At 45.9% G+C, this 23,097-nt stretch overlaps 1 protein-coding gene across 3 annotated transcripts in view; it reads left to right on the forward strand.

The window, feature by feature from the left end:
- Positions 1-23,097, forward strand: part of ELP4 (elongator acetyltransferase complex subunit 4) — a 527,861-nt gene that overhangs the window by 305,907 nt on the left and 198,857 nt on the right. For all 3 annotated transcript variants that reach the window (XM_073576300.1, XM_073576302.1, XM_073576301.1), the window contains exon 8: positions 18,321-18,429. In XM_073576300.1, the coding sequence (XP_073432401.1) occupies positions 18,321-18,429 (109 nt within the window). The remainder of the gene's footprint in view (positions 1-18,320; positions 18,430-23,097) is intronic.

The raw sequence follows: 23,097 nt of genomic DNA on the forward strand, positions 1-23,097 counted from the left end.
CCTCCACCACCGGTACCCGCCGCCGCTGCACCAGTTCCACCCCAGGCACCACCTGTGAAACCTGCGGCCGCTGCAATGCCATCGGCAGCGCCTGCCAGCACCTCCACGCTGATACCGCTGCTGGGTGCTGGCTGCCAGGAGGAGTTACCAGAGGACCCGGGAGCTGAATGTGAGGCAGAGACTGTGTTTTTGTCTGGACCTGGCGCGGCCGCGCAGGTCCCACTGGAGGTCTCCGCCGTTCCTGAACCAGCACCAGCTCCAGTAACCACCGCTGCCACCAGCCGCCGTCCAGTGGATGCACCGGAGTTGGAACACCGTCCTGAAGCGTCAGGTATGACCGCCGCCCCTGCAGCTGGGGAGACCTCTGAGTTCCCGTCCGCTCCAACGTCCGGGTAGGTTGTGCTGGACCTAGTCTGTGACCGGGATACTAGTCCCGGGGGGGAAACACCCGAACAACTGGCAGTGGTGCGCATGTCCGCTGTTGGCAGAGGCCGGTCCCGAGAGGAGGAGGAGAAGGAAACCCGCTGCCAGCAGACTATCCGCAAGCTGGCAGCAGAACAGCGGGAGCAGAGGAGGCTGGCAGTGCTGGGCCCTGACCTCGACAGGAAGCAAAAGGCCCACGCCGGACACTATGGTCCTCAGGACTCAGCCGGATGGGGTCGGGTCCTGAATTTTAATTTGGAAAGGGGGTTTGGTTTCATCTCGGACCCCCAGAAAATCTCTGACTTGTTTGTAAGCCGGAGGGATGTAGAGTCCCACCTCCGGAGGGGACACCCCGTCTGTGATCTACACAGGGGGGATTACATGACATTCACCCGCCATGAGGGGCTGCGCGGCTGGTATATCCTGAATGTGCGCCGCATCTCTGAGGAGTTCATAGCGGCCTATGAAAAGGACAGGCCTACGTTCCTCTGGCAGAGGCCGTTCCCACCTTGGTATTTGCACCCACCAAAGCCAAGCAGGCCACATCCACGGAAGTAAAGCACCGTTGCTATCCCTGCTGTGCCACAGGCAGCAGTTCCGCCAGCTGTCAGGCCAAAGACCAGAGCAGCTACCACGCCATCAACAGCTGCTGAGCTACCACCGCAGGCAGCCATTCCCCAAGCCCAGCAGGAGGACTATGGACCATATGTGATGCCACCAGGTGGCGGCCATCCTGAAAGTCTTCCCTGGAAACCGAAGAAACCTGCTTCCACCACCCCAGGAGGGGACCACCACTAAGTACATTTCTAACTGAACTGTTACCCAGGAGGGTATGTGCCCTCATTTTCTGTGTTTTCCCAGTTTGCCCAGTTGTCACCCATTTTATTGAACTGAGTGATCATGAACTTGGAGTGATCCACAAACTTTGCTTGTAAATAGTTTGCGCCTCATAAGGTGCTGTCTCTTGGTTTTACATGAGCAGTCTTCAACAAGGACTACCTCAGGCCCGAGTTCTACTTCAGCTACAGAGACACTGCAAGAAATCCCGGCTGGGATCGGTGTCCAGCCCTTGCAAGAATTATTGCTGTCTTACTGTGAAGTCTTTTATATTGTACCTTATAAAAATGTTGGTAGCAATGTTTAGCTGCAGTATTAGAAATGGATGTTTTGCAGAAAGTAGTTTAGAAGTGATCTTTGATAAAAATGTACAGTTCTTTGAATAAAAACTTGAATTCAGGTGATGAACCAGGGTCAGCGGTTGTCACCAAGGTAGCGCTTCAGATAGTAGTAGTAAAACTAAAGTTATCTTAGGTAACGTTAAAAGTAAAAGTGCCTCTCTTAGAAGATGTTTTATTAGTAGTATAAGTAATGTTTACTTCAGGCAGTACTGTTAAAATAAAAATTTTGTATGTTCCTTATGTAGCATCCTTTGTTTCACTTGCAGCCCGGGACGTGCTGTGTTTAACGGGGGTATGTGGCGCCCCTGAGGGTTCAGTCGCCACAGAGGTACCTCACCTCCTCCTGAGGTGTGGTACCCCACTATCCAGTTAAGGTGGAGACACCTGACCACACTCCAACACTCACATCCCACACACACACCAGTAGTGTAGCAGAGCAACCTTTGTGGCTCCCTGCTTGGAACACGAAGAGTGCTCGGAGGTGGGTGGAGCTTAGACTGCACAAGAGAGCTGGAGAATATTAGGAAAGAGTCAGTTGTTGAGAGAAGATCCCCAGAGAGGGATGGAGTGAAGGAAGTGCTGCAGCAGACTCCTGTGACCTGGAGCTGCTGGCACAGGAAAGAGCCATAGAAAGCCTGATTCTTCAGAGGGAAGAAAGATTAGTGCGGAACATAAGGAGAAGAGAACTAAGGACTAGGGTCAGAGCAGAGCCCTTCCTCAAGTTTGAAGCGCATGGCCGGAGTCCGGTCTCCGAGGTTGTATGGATACTGATGTTCCTGCAGCAGAAACCGGAGCAATAGAAGTCGTCACCACTTTATTCCCATCTAAGACTTGGGGGCACAACAGCAACGTGGGTGAGCTGGGACATGATAGCAAGAAGTCCCCGAAGCAGGCTACAGCTGTCTGCCATACAAGTAGAGTTCTAAGTAACATCAAGAAGGAGGAACTTCAGGTTAATACGCAACTACAAGTACTTCAGATTAGGCGCTAGTGTGGAGACGTTCAGAGAAGGCACATGTTGGAGGAGTGCTGGAAAGGTGTACTTTACCTTGCCTGGGAGCTGGCTGAGCCCCTGACCTAGAGGAAACGGCACTGAAGCGGGCATCTGTGCGCACCAGACTGTGAGCAAAGCCTTTGGAAGTACATGCCCTTGTGTCCTCCACTTCTTCCTGTGCCTTGCACCCGGCTCTACTACATCTACTTCTTTACACCATCTCCCTATTTACCACCTTCATCTACTCTGCCCTGGGACTACAGCTCCACCTGTGGGGAGCTTCAGCATCATTGCCTCACCACAACATCTGTCCCAGAGGAGCAACCCTGCAGCGCTGGTCAAACTGACCAGAAACCACAGGAGGCGTCAAGAATCATCCACTTTAATCAGCCACGCTTTACCCCTTTTACATGGACGCCCAGGGCCATGGTCCGGGTCACCGCTACTGTGACTCTTCCCTCTGAGATACCGGCCCGGTACCAAGTACCCCACGGCCCTTGGCGGGCAATCCACTATTGTACACTGAGCTTGAGATGAGTGAATTGCAAAGGAACTTTAATTCACCAGACTAGAAATATGATATGGCACTTGGACTGTTATTATTATATTAACTTAAGAACGAAGCATTTCTATTTCGGCTTGAGGTCTTCAACAGGATTTTGAAAAACATCCTTCTCTTGGAGCCCAAGAGTAACCCTCTACCCTGTTATGCATACTTTCTTATTGTTGCTCCACTGGAAGGTGTTCAGCTACAGGGTTTGGCAGCAGTAGCAGAGTAAAACCTCTTTGTGGAATCCTGATGTAATTGTTGGTGTTGTGCCAGAAGCACAACTACCTGAAGTGGTTAGTAAACTGTATTTCTACGAGGTGTTTATTTTTTTTCTTTTGCTAATACAGTCATGAAAACAATCAATCATTGTGATGTTGATGGATTTGAGCCCACTGGATTGGTGTGATTAAGTGAGTACTTGGGCTTCACTAAAGCATGTGATGGTAAGGATAGGCTTGGGCCATTAAGTTAGCCATCAGGTGCCTTTCCAGGGCAGTACCTGGACCTGCAGCAGCTGACCAGCATGTCAAAGCAGAAACATGAGACACAAAGGGCGAAAACAGAGACGTGGTCAGTAAGTCCAAGGTCAGGGCAGGCAGCACAGGTTCAAAGTAAAAAAGCCGTAGTCAGGAGCGGATCGATCAGTCAAAACGAGTAAATAAGCTTGGTCAGTAACAGGAGAGACGAAACAGGAAAGCACCTAGACAGGTAACTAGAGAAGTACTGCAAAAAGAACCTAATCACAGGCAAGGTGTGGGAGGAACTGCCTTATATATCCTCTGCTGGCAGGGGAAGCAAAACTCTGTAGCGCACAGGGGTTTTAAATTCCTGCAGACTCTGGCCGTGCCTCCATATAGCCGGGTGGAGACTCGTCAGCAACAGGAGGATGTAGCAGTGCTGATGCAGCTCTGCGAGATTGTTTGACACAGGGAGGAGCAGAGCGGTACACACAGTGAGTAGGATGGCGGTTACAAACCATGCATGTCACCGGCATGACAATCATTATGGTGATACTGGGTCTTATGAGGACTTTTCCCAAGAAAGGAAGACTAAGAATTACTTCTACTGCAGAGGATAAGTTCATCATAGTTACCAGCCTCAGTAAATACAAATATATAGCACCTCAGATAACAGCCCTCACAAAAGATGTACAGCTAACAAGTAGCCAGACACATCTCAACATCAACTCTCCTGAGGAGCGAGTGAGAAGCAGTCTTTATGGTCGAATTACTTAATTGAAGACCCTACTGAGGATCTCAAACATAATGAAGAGACTTGTCTGAGACACGCAAAATAAAGACTGGATATTCAATTACTGGAAATTTGTACTTTGGTCTGATGAGTTTAAATGTGACATTTTTTGTATCAACCGCCATGTCTTTGTGAGATGCAGAAAAGGTGAGCAAATGGTTTCTACATGTGTGTTGCCATTAGGAAGCAAGGAGCGGGAAGTGTGATGGTGTGGGGGTGCTTAACTTGTGGCATTGTCGCTAATTTATTCCAGATTTAAGGCACACATTATTATTTACAGAGCATTGCAATTAATTACAGTGCTGGGCTACCTACAAATTCAATAACAACATGCTATCCCATGTGGTTTGTACTTAGCGGGACGATCATGACCCAAAACTCACTTGCAGGCTATTTAAGGGCTATGTGACCAAGAAGGAGAGTGATTGAGTGCTGTGTCAGAGAAGGAGAGTGATGCAGTGCTGTGTCAGATGACATGGCCTCCAAAATTATCCAGTCTTAGCCCAATTGAGGTGGCTTGGGATGAGTTGGACCACAGAGTGAAGGCAAAGCAGCCAACAAGTGCCCAGCACCTTTGGCAATTTCTTTAAGACTGTTGGAAATCCATTCCAGGTGACTACATGATGAAGCTTCTTGAGAGAAAGCAAAACCTTTCATCAGAATAATAGGGTGATACTTTGAGGAATCTAAATTTACAAATATTCTGGTTAGTTTCACAAATTTTTCTTTACTCCTTGTTTCCATACGTGTTCCTTTGTGGTTTTACAGTCTTCAGTCCGAATCTACAATGTGCACTTTCTAATGCAGGACCATTTAAATTGTTAAGCAGCAGTTATCAGAGTTTATGCAAGTTGCTGCTGTTACAGGCAGATGTGCTGGGTATGGTGCGGGACCCAGCTTGTAAGCATGCGCTTAATACATGCCGACTGGACGTAGGGCATACTATTACATCTTACGTCGGGAAGGAGTTGATAATAATAGTAATTCTGTACCTCATTGGGTTATTGTGAAAGTTCTGCTTCATGTTCGTGTTCACCCTTTGTTTTTAATTGGTATGTCTGCTGTGAGGTAGCGCTGTCATTCACATAGGGGATCACTCGCTTGGCAGCCAAATTATCACGTCCGGCACAGGTTTTACACAAAATCCTAACTCCATGCGGTTTATTATGCAGCATAAACCAAGGCAAGCAACATAAAGTTCATATACACAGCGTAGCGTCCATGACAGAGTTTCCCTCTGTAAACCCTGTGGTCACACAGGGTGTGCAATGTCCAGCACACAGGCTCTCTTAGCCTCAGTTATAACCCCTCAGGATTACCTCACGGCTGCTTCTCCAGACTGCAGACATTCATTCCCTCTCCTGGGAACTCTCAGATGCTGGCAGCTATTACACACAGCCACTTCACATGCTGTTAGCCAGGAAGCCCCATCTCAGCGGGACCTTCCACACTGGACCAACCGGGTCCCAGCATTCACAACATGTGAACTACCCTGGCCACCTTATACGGTCCGTAGCCATGCCCACCGGGCTATGACCTCATCACAGGTCCTTGAACCTATTCACACACTTTTATCACAACATTCTCAAACGCACCCCCTGGGTGGGTTTGTAGGTAACTAGGCTCGCCCGTCTCGCAAGTTACCTGGCGACTTCTCCCTGACAGAATGAAACAACACCTCAGCAATATCATTGCTGATCAACACACACACACATAAGTCTCCATCTCAAGGACACCCACCTTGAGATACATAACGGTCCTTCATGATTCTGCCACTCATCCTCTCTTTTGGGACATCCACACAGCTCCCCCTAGCAGACACAGTGGTCACTACACCACACTGCACTCTGTTTTTTCCCCTGACTTTAATTCCATGTATCATACTTCAAATGACTGTATGCAAATTGATATACCCATGCTCCTCACACCTTCCATCCTTCGATCTTATCCCACCTCTTTCTTCAACTTTGATGCTAGTCAAATGTCCCATTAACTGCAATCTGTTAATTGCTCCCTGCTGTGAACCATCCTCCAGCCCTCTTCTCCTCCTCCCTCACTCACCTGGCTTCATTTCATGGACATTTGAATGGTATAAGTGTGAACAGAGCAGGTCAGATATGACCTTGGTCAGATGTGACATCATCTGAAGTGACATATTTAAAGTGATACATGAGAAATATACCAGAAATAGTCCAGAAATCGGTCAGACGGTAAGATTAACCACTGCTTTCTTACTTTACTTGCTTTTTTTTCCTCTGCTCTTTAACCATGCTCACATTTGCCCTCACCATTTTTGCTCCACTAATCTAAACTCTCCTTCGCTATCCCCAAACCTCTGCACCCTCGAACCAAATAACTATCTCCCCCTCTCTCTTACCCCCCCACCTCGCTTTATCTGCAGATATACTCCTTAACCTCAGACCTCTCCTACTAAAATACAATACAAGACGATCACTGTCCTTCACCCACCTGCTTTCCCTTTCTCTGCTTCTTCTCACTGCTGGTGACATATCCCCCAATCCTGGCCCCCCTTGCCTCATACATCTCACTAATCCTCACCTCTATCTTTCGCACACTAAGACAAACTACCGCAATCCCTCACACTTAAAACCTGTGCCACTGACCCCCTCCCTCCCGCACCCTCTTTCTGGAGCATTTTGGAATGCTTGCTCCATCTGCAACAAGCTCCACGTGATCCATGACCTCTCTACCTCCCGCAACCTTTCCTTCCTGGCCCTCACTGAGACCTGGCTGACACCCCCTGACACGGCCTCACTGAGTTATGGCGGCCTCCACTTTACCCACACTCCTCGCCCTGGCAACAGACAAGGTGGAGGAGTGGGTTTCCTCCTTTCTAAAAACTGCTCCTTCAACCCTATCCAACCCCCACCCTCCCTTATCCTCCATTCTTTCGAGGCTCACTCTGTCCGTATTTACTCTCCCTCTAATCTCCAAATGGCTGTCATATACCGACCACCGGGCTCAGCCACTGCCTTCATCGACCAATTCTCCACCTGGCTCCTCCACTTTCTCTCTGCTGTCATCCCCACCATCATCATGGGGGACTTCAACATCCCCATTGACACCCACCAGCCAGCAGCCTCCAAACTCCTGTCACTTACCTCATCCTTTGGACTTACTCAGTAGTCCTCCACAGCCACCCACACAGATGGACATACATTAGACCTCATCTTCACCCGCCTCTGTTCCCTTTCTAATCTCACAACCTCTCCCTTCCCCCTATCTGACCACCATCTACTCACCTTCTCATCCTTGTCCTTCTCACGTGCCCCCCATGTCCAGCCACTAGCTCATCCTCGCAGAAACCTCGCACACCTCCACAGACTCTCAGACTCTCTTCTACCTCTGTCCTTCATATCTTCACTCCACAACACGCACAGTGCCACCGCTTTCTACAACGCCACCCTCACATCAGCCATAGACTCAGTCGCTCCTCTCATGCATGGCAAAGGGCGACAAACCAATAGGCAACCATGGCAAAAAAACCTCACCAAAAAACTTCGACAAGCATCCAGGGTCGCAGAGCAGCATTGGAAGAAAACACGCCTGCCAGACGACTTCACTGTTTTCAAACAAGCTACACTTGCCTTTAAATCAACCCTCACCTCTGCTAAACAGACCTATTTCACAAACCTTGTCTCTTCCTTATCCCACAACCCAAAACAACTGTTCAGCACATTCAACTCTCTCCTCCGCCCACCACTGCCACCTCCAACTCCCCTCATCTCTGCTGAGGACTTTGCCACGTACTTCAAAAACAAGATTGACCAAACAAGGCAAACCTTTACAGTTCCACCACCCTAATCACTCCACATACCAGACCTCTGCCCTTCCTTAATAACCTCCCTCTCCAACATCACTGAAGGAGAGCTTACTCATCTCCTTTCCAAATCACTCCTCACCACCTGTGCACTTGACCCCATCTCTTCCCACCTCCTCCCCAACCTCACTAACATGATCATTCCTGCCCTAACCCAACTCTTCAACCCTTCAAATATGCCACCATAACACCCATCCTCAAAAAATCAATCCTTGACCCAACTGCTATGCCCAGCTATCTCCCCATATCACTGCTCCCGTATGCTTCCAAACTCCTTGAACAGTATGGCCTTGCTCAACTTTCCTCCCACCACTCATGTAACTCCCTCCTTGACATCCTGCAATCTGGATTCCGCCCCCACCACTCCACTGAAACTGCCCTGACCAAAATTACTAATGACTTACAGCCAAAGCTAACAGACAGTTCTCCTCCTTCTTGACCTGTCCTCTGCCTTTTACACAGTTGACCACTGCCTTCTGCTACAGATTCTTTCTTCCCTTGGCATCAAAGACCTTGCCCTGTCCTGGATTTCCTCATACCTTTCTGACCGCATATTCAGCATTTCCCACTCCCACACTACCTCCTCATCCCACCCCCTCTCTGTTGGAGTCCCCCAAGGCTCTGTCCTGGGACCCCTACTTTTTTCCATCTATACTCTTGGCCTAGGACAACTCATAAAGTCCCATGGCTTCCAGTACCACCTGTATGCAGATGACACTCAGATCTACCTCTCTGGCCCAGATGTCACCTCTCTGCTGTCCAGAATCCCGTAGTGTCTATCAGCCATATCCTCCCGCTTCCTAAAACTCAACGTAGACAAAACTGAACTCATTATCTTTCCTTCATCTCACGTATCTTCCCTACCCGATCTATCTATTATGGTAAACGGCATCACGCTCTCTCCCGCACCTGAAATCCGCTGCCTCGGAGTAACTCTCGACTCTGCCCTGTCCTTCAAACCACACGTCCAATCTCTTGCCACCTCCTGTCGCCTCCAACTCAAAAATATTTCCAGAATCCGTCTCTTCCTCAGTCCTCAATCTACTAAAACTCTTGTACATGTCCTCATCATCTCCCGCCTTGACTACCGCTACACTCTCCTCGGTGGCCTCCCTGCTAACTCTCTTGCACCACTCTAGTCTGTCCTCAATTCTGCTGCCCGACTAATCCACCTCTTTCCTCGCTACTCCCCTGTCTCCCCCCTCTGCAAATCCCTCCATTGGCTCCCAATTCCCAAACGAATCCAGTTCCAACTACTAACACTGACCTACAAAGCCATCCACAACCTTTCCTCTCCCTATATCTCTGAACTAATCTCCCAATATCTTCCCTCACGTAATCTTCGATCCTCCCAAGACCTCCAACTCTCCTCCACACTTATTCGTTCCGCACACAACCGCCTCCAAGATTTCTCCCGAATATCCCCTATCCTCTGGAATACCATGCCTCAACACGTCCGATTATCCACCACCCTCGGATCCTTCAAACGGAACCTGAAAACCCATCTTTTCAGGAAAGCTTACAGCCTGCAATGACCATTCTGCCGCCTCACCACCGCCTGAGCTGCTGTCTCATCACCACCAGAGCTGCTGCACCCCCGACCTTCTGTCTCTTCCCCACTATCCCGTAGAATGTAAGTCCGCAAGGACAGGGTCCCCTCCCCTCTGTACCAGTCTGTCATTGTAAATTTGTTTACTGTTAGCGATATCTATAACTTTGTATGTAATCCCCCTTCTCATGTACAGCACCATGGAATTAATGGCGCTATATAAATAAATACAGTTGTAACCAAAAGTATTGAGACCCCTGCAATTCTGTCAGATAATACTCAGTTTCTTCCTGAAAATGATTGCAAACACAAATTCTTTGGTATTATTATCTTCATTTAATTTGTCTTAAATGAAAAAACACAAAAAGAATTGCCCTAAAGCCAAATTGGATATAATTCCACACCAAACATAAAAAAGAGGGTGGGCAAAAGTATTGGCACTGTTCGAAAAATCACGTGTTGCTTCTCTAATTTGTGTAATTAACAGCACCTGTAACTTACCTGTGGCACCTAACAGGTGTTGGCAATAACTAAATCACACTTGCAGCCAGTTGACATGGATTAAAGTTGACTCAACCTCTGTCCTGTGTCCTTGTTTGTACCACATTGAGCATGGAGAAAAGAAAGGAGACCAAAGAACTGTCTGAGGACTTGAGAAACCAAATTGTGAGGAAGCATGAGCAATCTCAAGGCTACAAGTCCATCTCCAAAGACCTGAATGTTCCTGTGTCTACCGTGCGCAGTGTCATCAAGAAGTTTAAAGCCCATGGCACTGTGGCTAACCTCCCTAGATGTGGACGGAAAAGAAAAAATGACAAGAGATTTCAACGCAAGATTGTGCGGATGTTGGATAAAGAACCTCGACTAACATCCAAACAACTTCAAGCTGCCCTGCAGTCCGAGGGTACAACAGTGTCAACCCGTACTATCCGTCGGCGTCTGAATGAAAAGGGACTGTATGGTAGGAGACCCAGGAAGACCCCACTTCTTACCCTGAGACATAAAAAAGCCAGGCTGGAGTTTGCCAAAACTTACCTGAAAAAGCCTAAAACGTTTTGGAAGAATGTTCTCTGGTCAGATGAGACAAAAGTAGAGCTTTTTGGGCAAAGGCATCAACATAGAGTTTACAGGAGAAAAAAAGAGGCATTCAAAGAAATGAACACGGTCCCTACAGTCAAACATGGCGGAGGTTCCCTGATGTTTTGGGGTTGCTTTGCTGCCTCTGGCACTGGACTGCTTGACCGTGTGCATGGCATTATGAAGTCAGAAGACTACCAACAAATTTTGCAGCATAATGTAGGGCCCAGTGTGAGAAAGCTGGGTCTCCCTCAGAGGTTATGGGTCTTCCAGCAGGACAATGACCCAAAACACACTTCAAAAAGCACTAGAAAATGGTTTGAGAGAAAGCACTGGAGACTTCTAAGGTGGCCAGCAATGAGTCCAGACCTGAATCCCATAGAACACCTGTGGAGAGATCTAAAAATGGCAGTTTGGAGAAGGCACCCTTCAAATATCAGGGGCCTGGAGCAGTTTGCCAAAGAAGAATGGTCTAAAATTCCAGCAGAGCATTGTAAGAAACTCATTGATGATTACCGGAAGCGGTTGGTCGCAGTTATTTTGGCTAAAGGTTGTGCAACCAAGTATTAGGCTGAGGGTGCCAATACTTTTGTCTGGCCCATTTTTGGAGTTTTGTGTGAAATGATCAATATTTTGCTTTTTGCTTCATTCTCTTTTGTGTTTTTTCATTTTAGACAAATTAAATGAAGATAATAATACCAAAGAATTTGTGTTTGCAATCATTTTCAGGAAGAAACTGAGTATTATCTGACAGAATTGCAGGGGTGTCAATACTTTTGGCCACAACTGTAATATTAATAATGATGTTCGTGTCAGTGCAGAGGAGGAAGCCTGTCCAAGAAAAGCCTCACAGTTGCAAGATGTAATATTTCCCCACCCCTCACGCCAGCACTTGGGTGATATGTGTCATGATCCAGCGTGGATCTGACAGTTTAAATGGACAAAGTGAACTTTTTTTCCTTTGGCTTGGTGCCAAAGTGGGTTGATTGCCCCCGGTGGCCATTAGAATTATTACACGTGGTGTTTCATTCTGAGTTGCCCGGTGGTGGTGAGTGGTATCGCACCTTAGTTTTAGGGTTAATGTGCACGCAATTACAAATCAGGTGTTAGGCTCTATAAAAGGGAGCCAGATGGGTTCAATCACTGTTGGTGATATTGATTGTGTGTTAGTCATTCACAAGGAAGCCTGGGTGAATGAAAGAGCTGAACATGAGTCCTGCGCAGCCCAGCCAGAGGGGACGAGTGGCAGCTAGGTGGTCTGCAAGAAGGGCTGGCATGGTGTGGTGGAGTCACAGTTTATGTTGTTGGCAGGCAGTGCTTGCATGGCTTGGTGGAGTGACGACTATGGAAAGAGTTGCACTCAGCATGCGGGACTTGGTTGCTGAGAGCTGGACTCAAGCATGCTTGACTTTTTGGGCAGGAGCTGAACTCATCTTTGGGACTCTGTTACTGGACTTCTGCAATTGGTGGTGGACTCTGCTCCAAGGCTGCACTATGGTGAAGGATCCAGTTATGGTGATGGATCCGGGTGGAGGAGAAGATGCACACAGGTGGTGGGCTCTGTTGCTAGGAGCGTACACAACAGAGCAAAGCTAAGTGGTGTTTTCCCTGTTTTGTCATCTTTCCTCATGTGTGTTTTAGTGCAGTGGTGGGATTAGTTTCCTCACCAACCAATTCCCTAGTGAGGGTTTAGGTCAGGACGAGCTAGGGTTTTTAGGTTCCTGTTGCGCGCCTGATGCGGAACCGGCATAGGGAACGTTAGGAGTGTAGGGACATTGGCTCAGGGGAGCTCAGGAGGTCTCCACTTCCCTATTCCCTATCGCAGGGCCCACCATTGTTAATGTTTCCCAGGTTTCCCTTATTGTTTAAATTCGCCTTACTGGAGGCGGGGTTTCCAGATGTGTATATACGTGTAATGTCTAAATTTGCCAGTTGGAGGCGGTGTATCCAGCTGCACGTGTTTATTATTTAAATTCGCCCCACTGGAGGCGGTGTATCCAGGGTCACGTGCGTCACATGGGTTCGCCTTGCGGTACTCGCTGCATGCAGACACACGTGACCGTGACAATATGACCGTATTGCTGTAGCGTTGTCATTCTCTCTTCAGTCACTGCTAATTTGTAATGTTTCTGCTGTTGTTGCATAAGGCCATGTTCAACTTGCAGATTTATTGTCTCTATCTTTGCCAGATCTTCTATGAAGTCGTACTCGGGTCACTGCCATTCATCAAGAGTGTCGATCACAAGGAAGGCAGTTTCCTCTGCTTATTATTTTACAGCAAATAACAGAAAACAAACACTATCTTATACTATCTTATAATACGGTAACACCTTTTTTTAGGCAGGTTCAGACTCATTATCTAATGTATGCACGCCCACTCAACACGCCTGATGGCACTAATAACATCTGGGTGGCAGATCATGTTGAGAGAAAGAAATGTTATAAAAGTGAAACCAAGGAACTAGCTGATCATTGGCATATATGCATGTCTCAATAAGTGTTGAGTTTGTTTTTTAATTATTTTTTGGTCTTTTTAAAGGAATAATAAATACATAATTTCATATATACAAAAAATGCACTGCTCAAAAAAAATAAAGGGAACAATTAAACAACAGAATATAACTCCAAGTAAATCAAACTTCTGTGTCATCAAACTGTAAATCAAATTAAATCAAACTGTCCACTTAGGAAGCAACACTGATTGACAATCAATTTCACATGCTGTTGTGCAAATGGAATAGTCAACAGATGGAAATTATTGGCAATTATCAAGACACACTCAATAAAGGAGTGGTTCTGCAGGTGGGGACCACAGACCACATCTCAGTACCAATGCTTTCTGGCTGATGTTTTGGTCACTTTTGAATGTTGGTTGTGCTTTCACATTCGTGGTAGCATGAGACGGTCTCTACAACCCACACAATTGGCTCAGGTAGTGCAGCTCATCCAGGATGGCACATCAATGCTAGCTTTGGCAAGAAGGTTTGCTGTGTCTGTCAGTGTAGTGTCCAGAGGCTGGGGGCGCTACCAGGAGACAAGCCAGTACACCAGGAGATGTGGAGGGGGCCGTAGGAGAGCAACACCCAGCAGCAGAATCCGACTCCATGAGGATGGTCTGAGTGCCTGACGTCCACAGATGGGGTTTGTACTCACCGCTCAACACCGTGCAGGACGCTTGGCATTTGCCACAGAACACCAGGATTGGCAAATTCGCCACTGGCACTCTGCGCTCTTCACAGATGAAAGCAGGTTCACACTGAGCACATGTGACAGACGTGGCAGAGTCTGGAGATGCCGTGGAGAGCGATGTGCTGCCTGCAACATGCTTCAGCATGACCGGTTTGGCAGTGGGTCAGTAATGGTGTGGGGTGGTATTTCTTTGGAGGGCCGCACAGCCCTCCATGTGCTCGCCAGAGGTAGCCTGACTGCCATTAGGTACCCGAGATGAGATCCCCAGACCCCTTGTGAGACCATATGCTGGTGTGGTTGGCCCTGGGTTCCTCCTAATGCAAGACAATGCCAGACCTCATGTGGCTGAAGTGTGTCAGCAGTTCCTGCAAGATGAAGGCATTGAAGCTATGGACTGGCCCGCCCGTTCCCCAGACCTGAATCTGATTGAGCACATCTGGGACATCATGTCTCACTCCATCCACCAATGTCACATTGCACCACAGACTGTCCAGGAGTTGGCGGATGCTTTAGTCCAGGTCTTGGAAGAGATATCTCAGGAGAACATCTGCCGCCTCATCAGGACCATGGCCAGGCATTGTAGGGAGGTCATACAGGCACATGGAGGCCACACACACTACTGAGCATCATTTCCTCGTCTTGAGGCATTTCCACTAAAGTTGGATCAATGGATCAATCTGTAATTTGATTTTCCACTTTGATTTTGAGTATCATTCCAAATCTAGACCTTCATGGGATATTAATTTGGATTTACATTGATCATTTTTATGATTTATTGTTCTCAATGCATGCCACTATGTAAAAGATTTGCAACTGGAATATTTCATTCAGAGATATCTAGGATGTGGTATTTTAGTGTTCCCTTTATTTTTTTGAGCAGTGTATATATAATATTCAAGTCATTGGATCCCATCGCTGTCCAAGGTCACAAGTAAAAGTCTTGCCACGGACATAGGATGAAGCTGGCTGCAGACATAGGATATCTTCTAGATATGGGATGAAGCTGTCTTTAGTTATAGGAATGCAGCAATGCTAGTTCTCACCATGCTACCTATCCAGTACACAAAAGTAACTCCAGTTTCCACAGTCCTGTTCCATTTCCCTTGTTTGTTAATGTTACCGTGACTTTGGAGGTGGATGACTTGGGTATGGAATGAGGATTATGAACTAGAGAAGAATGGAAAACCTTAGCATGGGACTTCCATGTCATGTTCACGTGAAATTCCTTCATGTTGCACACCTTCTGTGTTTTTCTCTGCACAAAAGATGGGATCATTGGACCATAGAATGAAGTGTAGGACCTCGAATTTCTATTAGTTCTATATGATCTTTTTCAGTTTAGTGAGAGTTAAGCCAGGTAAAATGTAGTTAATGAGGTGTAATTTTTCTGCAACCATTGTGGTAGTGACATTGTTGCTCAGTTTCAGTGTTGATCCTAAAGTTCTCCTAAATGTAGTTTTTTCATATCTAAGTATCTGGAGTACAACTAAGTCCTACAGGGGACTAGAATAAAAGTTTTGAAAACAAGCCACTTAAGAGATGAAACTTTGTCTAACCTTCAGCCCTGTGAGCACTTAGGCCCGATTTATCAAGACAGGCGATGTTTCTCATCAGTCTTGACGAGGGGACATTTAGGAGTCAGATGCTCGTGATTCATTAAGAGGAGCACACTTTTCCATAAATCCGGAGCGTCTAACTATTTCTTAAAAGATGTCACCATTTGGCAAGGCTTGATCTTCCCTTCAGACCTTGTCAATGCTGGTGGGACCACCAGGAGGTAGTTATTCTCTTTTGTAGGAGAAATAGAAAGTGCGGGTAAAGATTTTCTAAAATGCTGGAAAATTTTGTTGTGCAATAATTCGGCTTTCTTGTTCCCAGAATTGTCTAACATGTTTTACCGCTGGCATTTATAAACCATTTTTGTAGGATAAATTAAATGCTCTTATGAGGACATCGGGATAGCTGACCTTCAGTGTTCATTGATATAATATGGAGAGCAAGATTTAGGGAAGAATCTGCGCATTGACAGTGACCTTCCTGGAGATTATACCTGAAGCGGACGACACATAGAAAAAGGAAAAAAAATCCTAATAACATAACAGAATGATGTTGGGGCTACACAGCGGCTTTTGTCCACAACACAGGTCAAGTGGCCAAAGATCGCTGTATACCGCTGCTTCAGTGCAGCATAGTGACCTGCAAGGGGAACAAGGAAAATGTTGGTGGTTATTGGAATTTTTGGAACTTATTTGTCGCGATAGTGATGCCTTACAGGTCACTGGCATCCCATTCACTTTTTAACGTGCCGTGATGCAGCGAACTTTGGATTTGTGACCTGTGTCTCGTCCAAAATCTTACCCCCCCAAATTACTGGAGTCAGCACCAATCTGTTCTCTGTAGCTCGGCTATAGTCGAAAGTCAATTTCTTACAACTCGACCCAACAATGTCTTATCAACAGCTTGAAAAAGTCAGACCACAATATATCACAAAATAATGAATGATGATAAATTGGAAAATGTGTTCCTATTATTTTACGTTTTAATTGAGCTGCGCAAATTCTCTGCTAGCCGTATTATATATTAGCGCCACATATCAAAAGCTAGTAAGGCAGGCAAAAGGCGCTGGCACGAGTCGCTGCGTAGACCTTTTAAAGCCACCCAGGCTTTGTACTCCAATAAAAACCAATCCAGCAGTCTTCCAAATCATGTGAAATATTAAAAGTCCTTGTAACGTTCCTGCTGCTCTCACCTTACAGCCGCACGTTAACTAATGATAGCAAAGACAAGTGTTTTCTGATTTCAAAATTAAACTGATGGTCTTAAAAGCAATTTTTATGTGCAATTAATAAAAATGTATAAATTATTAATTTGGGAGAGGCACATCAATAATGGATGGCGAGCGGTAAGCACACATCAGGGACTGGGAAGTTATTTTAGCAGTAAGTGCCTGTCTGCCTTGCTCGCGCACGGGCTAAGCTACATGTTCCAGGTCTTTTATATCTGCAGAGTGCTGGGTAATTTGCCCACACCAGGAACATAGCAATGGTTTCTGCGTAATGGACCTGCAAGAGTTTGTTAAAATAGCTGATGTGTCATGGAACATTTTCTGCCAGCTAAAAGATTACCTTTGTTCCCGAGTAAGAGAGGTTCTACCATTCACAGGTCTCCTATGCTGACATAACCCATGGACATGAGCGGTATTTTTACTTAATGCACATTATATTAATTATTATATTGTAATGTTTTTAGATTTAGGTTTTTGTATTTCGGTATTTTTTGCTAACCCTTGTGAGAGCATCATGATGTAGTGGCAGAAACAATGATTCTAGCATAGCAATATCTCTTACTGGGCTGCTTGCTATATTTTCTATGAAATCCCTGTTTTCTCTGCCGCATATCTGAATGCTGAGCTCTGTATACGGCCGGGATCAGACTTGCGAGAAACTCGCACGAGTCTCGCACCTCAATACCCGGCACTCGGACCAGAGCGTTCTGCTGCATAGAAACACATGCAGCCACACACTCCGGTCCCGAGTGCCAAGTATTGAGACGCGAGTTTCTCGCAAGTCTGACCCCGGCTTGACCCCACCAACAGCACGGATTCAGAGCTGTCTGGGTACGTTCTGCATAGGCAGAAAGCTGCCAATCAAAGGGGGTGGGATTATATAGAGTTCATGAGTATGGAGCAAGTTTACTAGTCCTCTCTTGCTAATAACAGTGATTTTATGAAACTACAGCAAGCAGCCCAATAAGTTATATATTGCTGGAATCAGGGTCTTTGTCTATGCATCATGCTGCTTTCAGATTAGGTGGTAAAAACGTAGTGACAGATTTCATTTAAATTTCCATTTTGTGCCATATTACAATTTCCCCTACAATATTTTAGAGTCTAGTGCTGTAGATGGTTTGGTCTCTAATGCATAATGCATATTTTGCCATATATCATATATAACTTATTTTTGAACAATTGGATTAACAGTATTTTTGTTGTTAAAGTGACGTAAAATACATGACTTATTTAAAGCCAATATAAATCATGTTTTGTTTCGTTTCTTTCCCAGCAATCTACCAGTGTTCTATGGTAGAGTGTAAGGTTCTCTCTTCTTCATGTTGTGGCCTCCGCTCTTACATGAGGCTGCAGAGTGTGTGTTGTCTTATAGTCTTAATGTATTTCTGGCGGTTTTTCCGCTCATTGATAAGTCACAGATTGATTACACAAACAATAATTACATTCTTAGCACTGTGTACTTTCTTTGCTTGTTTTACAGAATAAAGCAATTATTGCACGAGTGAGAAACTTGTCCGATACGGTAGTTGGCCTTGAATCATTTATCGGCTCCGAGAGGGAATCCAATCCATTATACAAAGACTATCATGGTGAGTTCAATTGTTTGGGGTTGTGGAACGACTGAGGAGCGTCTATGGATAACAGTAATATCAAATGCATGGCCCTTATTCACTTTTTAGCCAAATAAAGGCATTGAGAGCTTTAGATCATCATTTGCTTAGTTCAGAACTTGCTGTTTATTAAAGCAAAGCACAAGGTCGTAATATCCATACTATCATTTTGTCCCAGTGATTGTCCATTACTAGTCTGCAAGTGATTGAAACTTCAGATCTTCTCTTGTCACCACCAATTAAAAGGTGCTCTGTAGTCGAGACCTCAACTTGGCCGTAAATGTAAAGTTTGTCCGTGTATCTTAAAGGATAAAAAGCAAAGAGAATGTGGCATTGAGAAAAATGTCTTTGGAAGATGCAGGATCAAACCGCAAATATCCAAATAATTTGTAGATTGTGATAGATTACAACAACCCTGATGAGCGATTGAAGAGAAGATTGGCTCTTGGTCAACGCTGCTGTCCACTTTGTTCGTTGAAGTAGTAATCGCTCTAGAAGAAGCTACAATCCTAATGGATGACACCTAGGAAAACGTATGAAGTCCAGATCATGCCGCCACCAAGAAGGACATTTCTAGTCAAGCATAGCTAAAAGGCATATTAGAGGTAAATTATATCACTTTTGGTTTCTTTGCCCAGAAGAGCCAAAAGTGTTGTCCTTTTCTAATACAATCTCCACTAGCATTCCTTGACTGGATGCTCCATTTCTGTGGGATCACATTGGGGGCTTCCCATGCATTGGGATCGTTCTCTCTATGCTGGAGTGAATTCTTCTTTACTGTAATAATGGTAACCAACGTACTGGAGGTGAGAACAGTGCAATGGGAAAATACCCAGGACAGCATTTAACCCGTGCTGAGTCTTGTTACAGTTTGTACTGATTAAATAAATAATTACTAATATAATAAAAAATGATACCTACTTGGGGTTACTTCTGTACAGTCAGCTCTAAATTAGTGTTGACCATAAACATGAATTTACAGCTACCCAAGTTCTTATTTGGACGATTGCTCTACCCCATGACCCCCCCAATAAAAAGAGATATTGAATTCCAACATGATTGATGCTTATTTCTTCCAACATCTGCCAATAAGGGCTGTGTAAGGGCACTATAGGCTTAAATCACCACTCTAGGGTTTTTATTTTTTTATTTCAGTGCTGTATTGGTGATACTAATCTAAATTCTCTCACCCTAGTAATACATAAACAGTCGCGGTCTTCAGCTGTTCCCAGTGCTGCTCTGGTCCCACACTGCTGTCTTGTGACCACAGCTGGATTCTGGATCTCATAGACTTACATTGGGTTGTGACTTATGAATCACAAACCTGACACTGGAGCGATCCGGCAGGTCACAACCTGCAGAAGATGACCGGAGCGGCACCAGGAGCAGAAGACAACAGTGCCTGGTAAGTATAATGCTAAGGGCAGGGAATTTAGATTAGTGACACCACTCCAGGGCTCCAATTAAAAGCAAACAAACCTTGGAGTGGTGCCTTAGATTGTAGAAATTGACACGTTCATCTCACTTTGATATACAGGGGTTGGACAAAATAATGGAAACACCTAACGTTTTGGCATCATAATCTTCGAACATGTTATAAACATGCAAACCGTGACATATGGTAATGTTTTGTAGTTGATTATTTGTGTTGTGTGATATGTGTATGTAAATTAACTGTTTGTTTTGCAGAATTGTAAGAACATTGATGAAAACCTGATACCAACGGCAGACCTCTCGGATTTTCAAAGAGCCCAAATTGTTGGTGCTCGTATGGCAGGCGCTAGTGTAACAGAAAGTGCCCGAATGCTTGGCGTGTCAAGAGGTACTGTCTCCAAAGTTTTGACTGCATTTTAAAGAGAGGAAAAACGTCCGCAGCAAAGCACAGATCCGGCCAAAAATCGAAGTTGACTGAGAGAGACCGTCGGACTCTAAAGCGAATTGTGAGAGAGGATCGCAAGACCATGGCTCCGAAAATCACTGGTGAGCTCAATGAACACCTACAGAACCCAGTTTCCACGAAAAATGTTCGTCGGGAGCTGCACAAATCTGGATTCCACGGAAGAGCTGCAATTAGAAAACCGCTGCTCTCAATGACAAATGTTTCCAAGCGTTTGGAGACAGCCGAAAGAAGCATTCCATCCAGACTGCCTTCTCCCAACCGTAAAACATGGCGGAGGTTCTGTGATGATCTGAGGTGCTATTTCGTGGAGATCCGCCGGGCCAATGATATCTCTTCATGGAAGAATTTACATCCGCGATTATTAGGCATTTTGGGCGACCAAGTGCATCCTATGGTTCAAGCACTGTTCCCGGAGGGGAACGACACCTTTCAGGATGAAAATGCACCAATTCATACAGCTAGAATCGTTAAAGCATGGCACGAGGAACATTCTAATGAAGTTGAGCATCTCATCTGGCCCCCACAATCCCCAGACCTCAACATTATTGAGCATTTATGGTCGATTTTAGAGATTCAAGTTAGACGTCGATTTCCGCCGCCACCACCGCTCAAAGAACTGGAGGGTGTTTTAACTGAAGAATGGGCTAAAATTCCTTCGGAAACAATTCACACCTTGTATGAATCCATACCTCGGAGAATTGAGGCTGTAATCGCCGCAAAAGGTGGACCTACACCATATTAAACTAACTTTTGTTGATGTTTCCAGGTGCTTCCATTATTTTGTCCAACCCCTGTAGGTATGTATACCTTTGTGAAGCAACAAAAAGAGCGGTCTATAGGAGCGCTAAAGGAGAGGCAGAAACCAGAAAAAGGGTAAAAAACATTCCACCTGAGGAAGACGGCTGTGACTGTAGAAACGCGTTGTGGGTACAATAAAAGCTGAGTTTTTTACCCTTTTTCTGGTTTCTGCTTCTCCTTTAGCGCTCCTATAGACCGCTCTTTTTGTTGCTTCACATTGATTTTTCCTCTCTGAGGATTAGCGGCAGGAGCAGCTTGGAGGGAAATTGTTTGTGAGAGGACCTGCATTTGCTGGGCGGTGCTGGGAGGCTCCGAGACCCTTGGTGTTCACTTACGGCTGGGATTGGTTTCAACTTCACATCCGGAAGCCGGTGAGAGATGGACTGACCAGGAGAGTGGAGGTTGCTGACAGCCACGCACAGTGCCCCTCTGGGTTGCGAGGACACGCTCCCCAACTACCATTTACGTTCACACCGTGGTTGTGCAAGGGTGGCACAACCCTGTAAGGTGAGCACCCTGTGGATTCAGTTAGGGAATTTAATTTCAACACAGGTACACTCATTGCATTTTATTTTTCAGGTAAGTATAGCTTATCAGCATATTTTTGGTTATCTGCTATATAATCGTCTAATTCTGTCTGTAACGGACATCCTGCGTCACTGATTGGTCGTGCCCGGACGGCTGCGACCAGGCGCAGTCCAGCCGCGAATTGGTGCGGAATTCGAACGACGCACACCACCGCTACCATCGGGAGATCTGCGGCGCTAGCCTCTGATCTCCCGACGGTTGACGTGGGTCATCTCCTGCCGCACGGAGATGGTATCGAGGGTCCGGAGGAGAGGAGACTCTCCTTCATGCCCTGGGTATCATAAACCTGTAAAAAATAGAATTAAAATAAAAAATAGTGATATACTCACCTTCCGACGGCTTCCGGACTCTTTCCCTCCTCTCACCATGCGCCCGGCATCTTCCGGTCCCAGTAATGCTTTGCGCTAAAGACCGCTGATGACGTCGCGCTCTCGCGAGAATGATGTTATCTCCGGTCCTTCGTGCTAAGCATTACTGGGACCGGAAGATGCCGGGAGCGTGGAGAGGAGATCGGGGGCCGTCGGAAGGTTAGTATAACCCCCGCTGGCCATATTCTAGAATACCCGATGTGTTAGAATCGGGCCACCGTATAGTACAGTATAAAGTGTGATATAAGGCCTCTACTTTAGTTTATGCAGGAAAGGTAATAGAAGAAAAGTGACAAGGTTAACAAACTCCCTATCAGACCCTATAAGGTTCTGTCTGCAAATTGTGCCTTTATTCTCTCATTGTAATTAGCAGACTTCTCTATTGGGGATCCTATTCCATTTATGTCTAGGAGACATCCCCATTATCTTCTGGCCTCCATGTTCTGCTGGCAATACCTCTCCTGTGAGAAGTCCTAATTGCAAACTATATTACAAAGGAAGAAAAAGCCACCGAAGCAGCAGTACTTAAGATCCATGTATCCAAGTGTTGGGCAGCACAGTGTAAAGTGGCTCCGTCGGGAAGCTACATCCAGACATCACTGTTAAATAGTGGCTGGAATAATTGGGGGGATATTTCTTATTATTATCACTAGTGTCCATTCATTTGAGATAATGTCACTCATGCCTACAAGATTTCAGACCTTAGTAATTGATTTCTTTTATAATAATCAAATAGGTTTCTAGAATAAATCTTCCACATTTCCTGTTTGGTAATCTGTAAAAATATTCTCCATCCCCCTTCGTAAAATGCATTAGAGAACCAAAAAGGAACACGGAATTTCCTTGCATATTGTCAAGTCAGATTAGCGAGGCACATCTCAAGCAGACGAACATCTCAATAGGCAGGCTTTGGGGAATAGGCAGGCAGGGAGGGCTTGGCAGTCATCTGACCAACCAGTCGAAGTTGTCATGAAATCAATAGTTTTAAACTGG

The sequence above is a fragment of the Dendrobates tinctorius genome, unplaced genomic scaffold (assembly GCF_039654945.1).
Source record: "Dendrobates tinctorius isolate UK_male_01 unplaced genomic scaffold, ASM3965494v1 ptg000048l, whole genome shotgun sequence".
Lineage (NCBI taxonomy): Eukaryota > Metazoa > Chordata > Amphibia > Anura > Dendrobatidae > Dendrobates > Dendrobates tinctorius.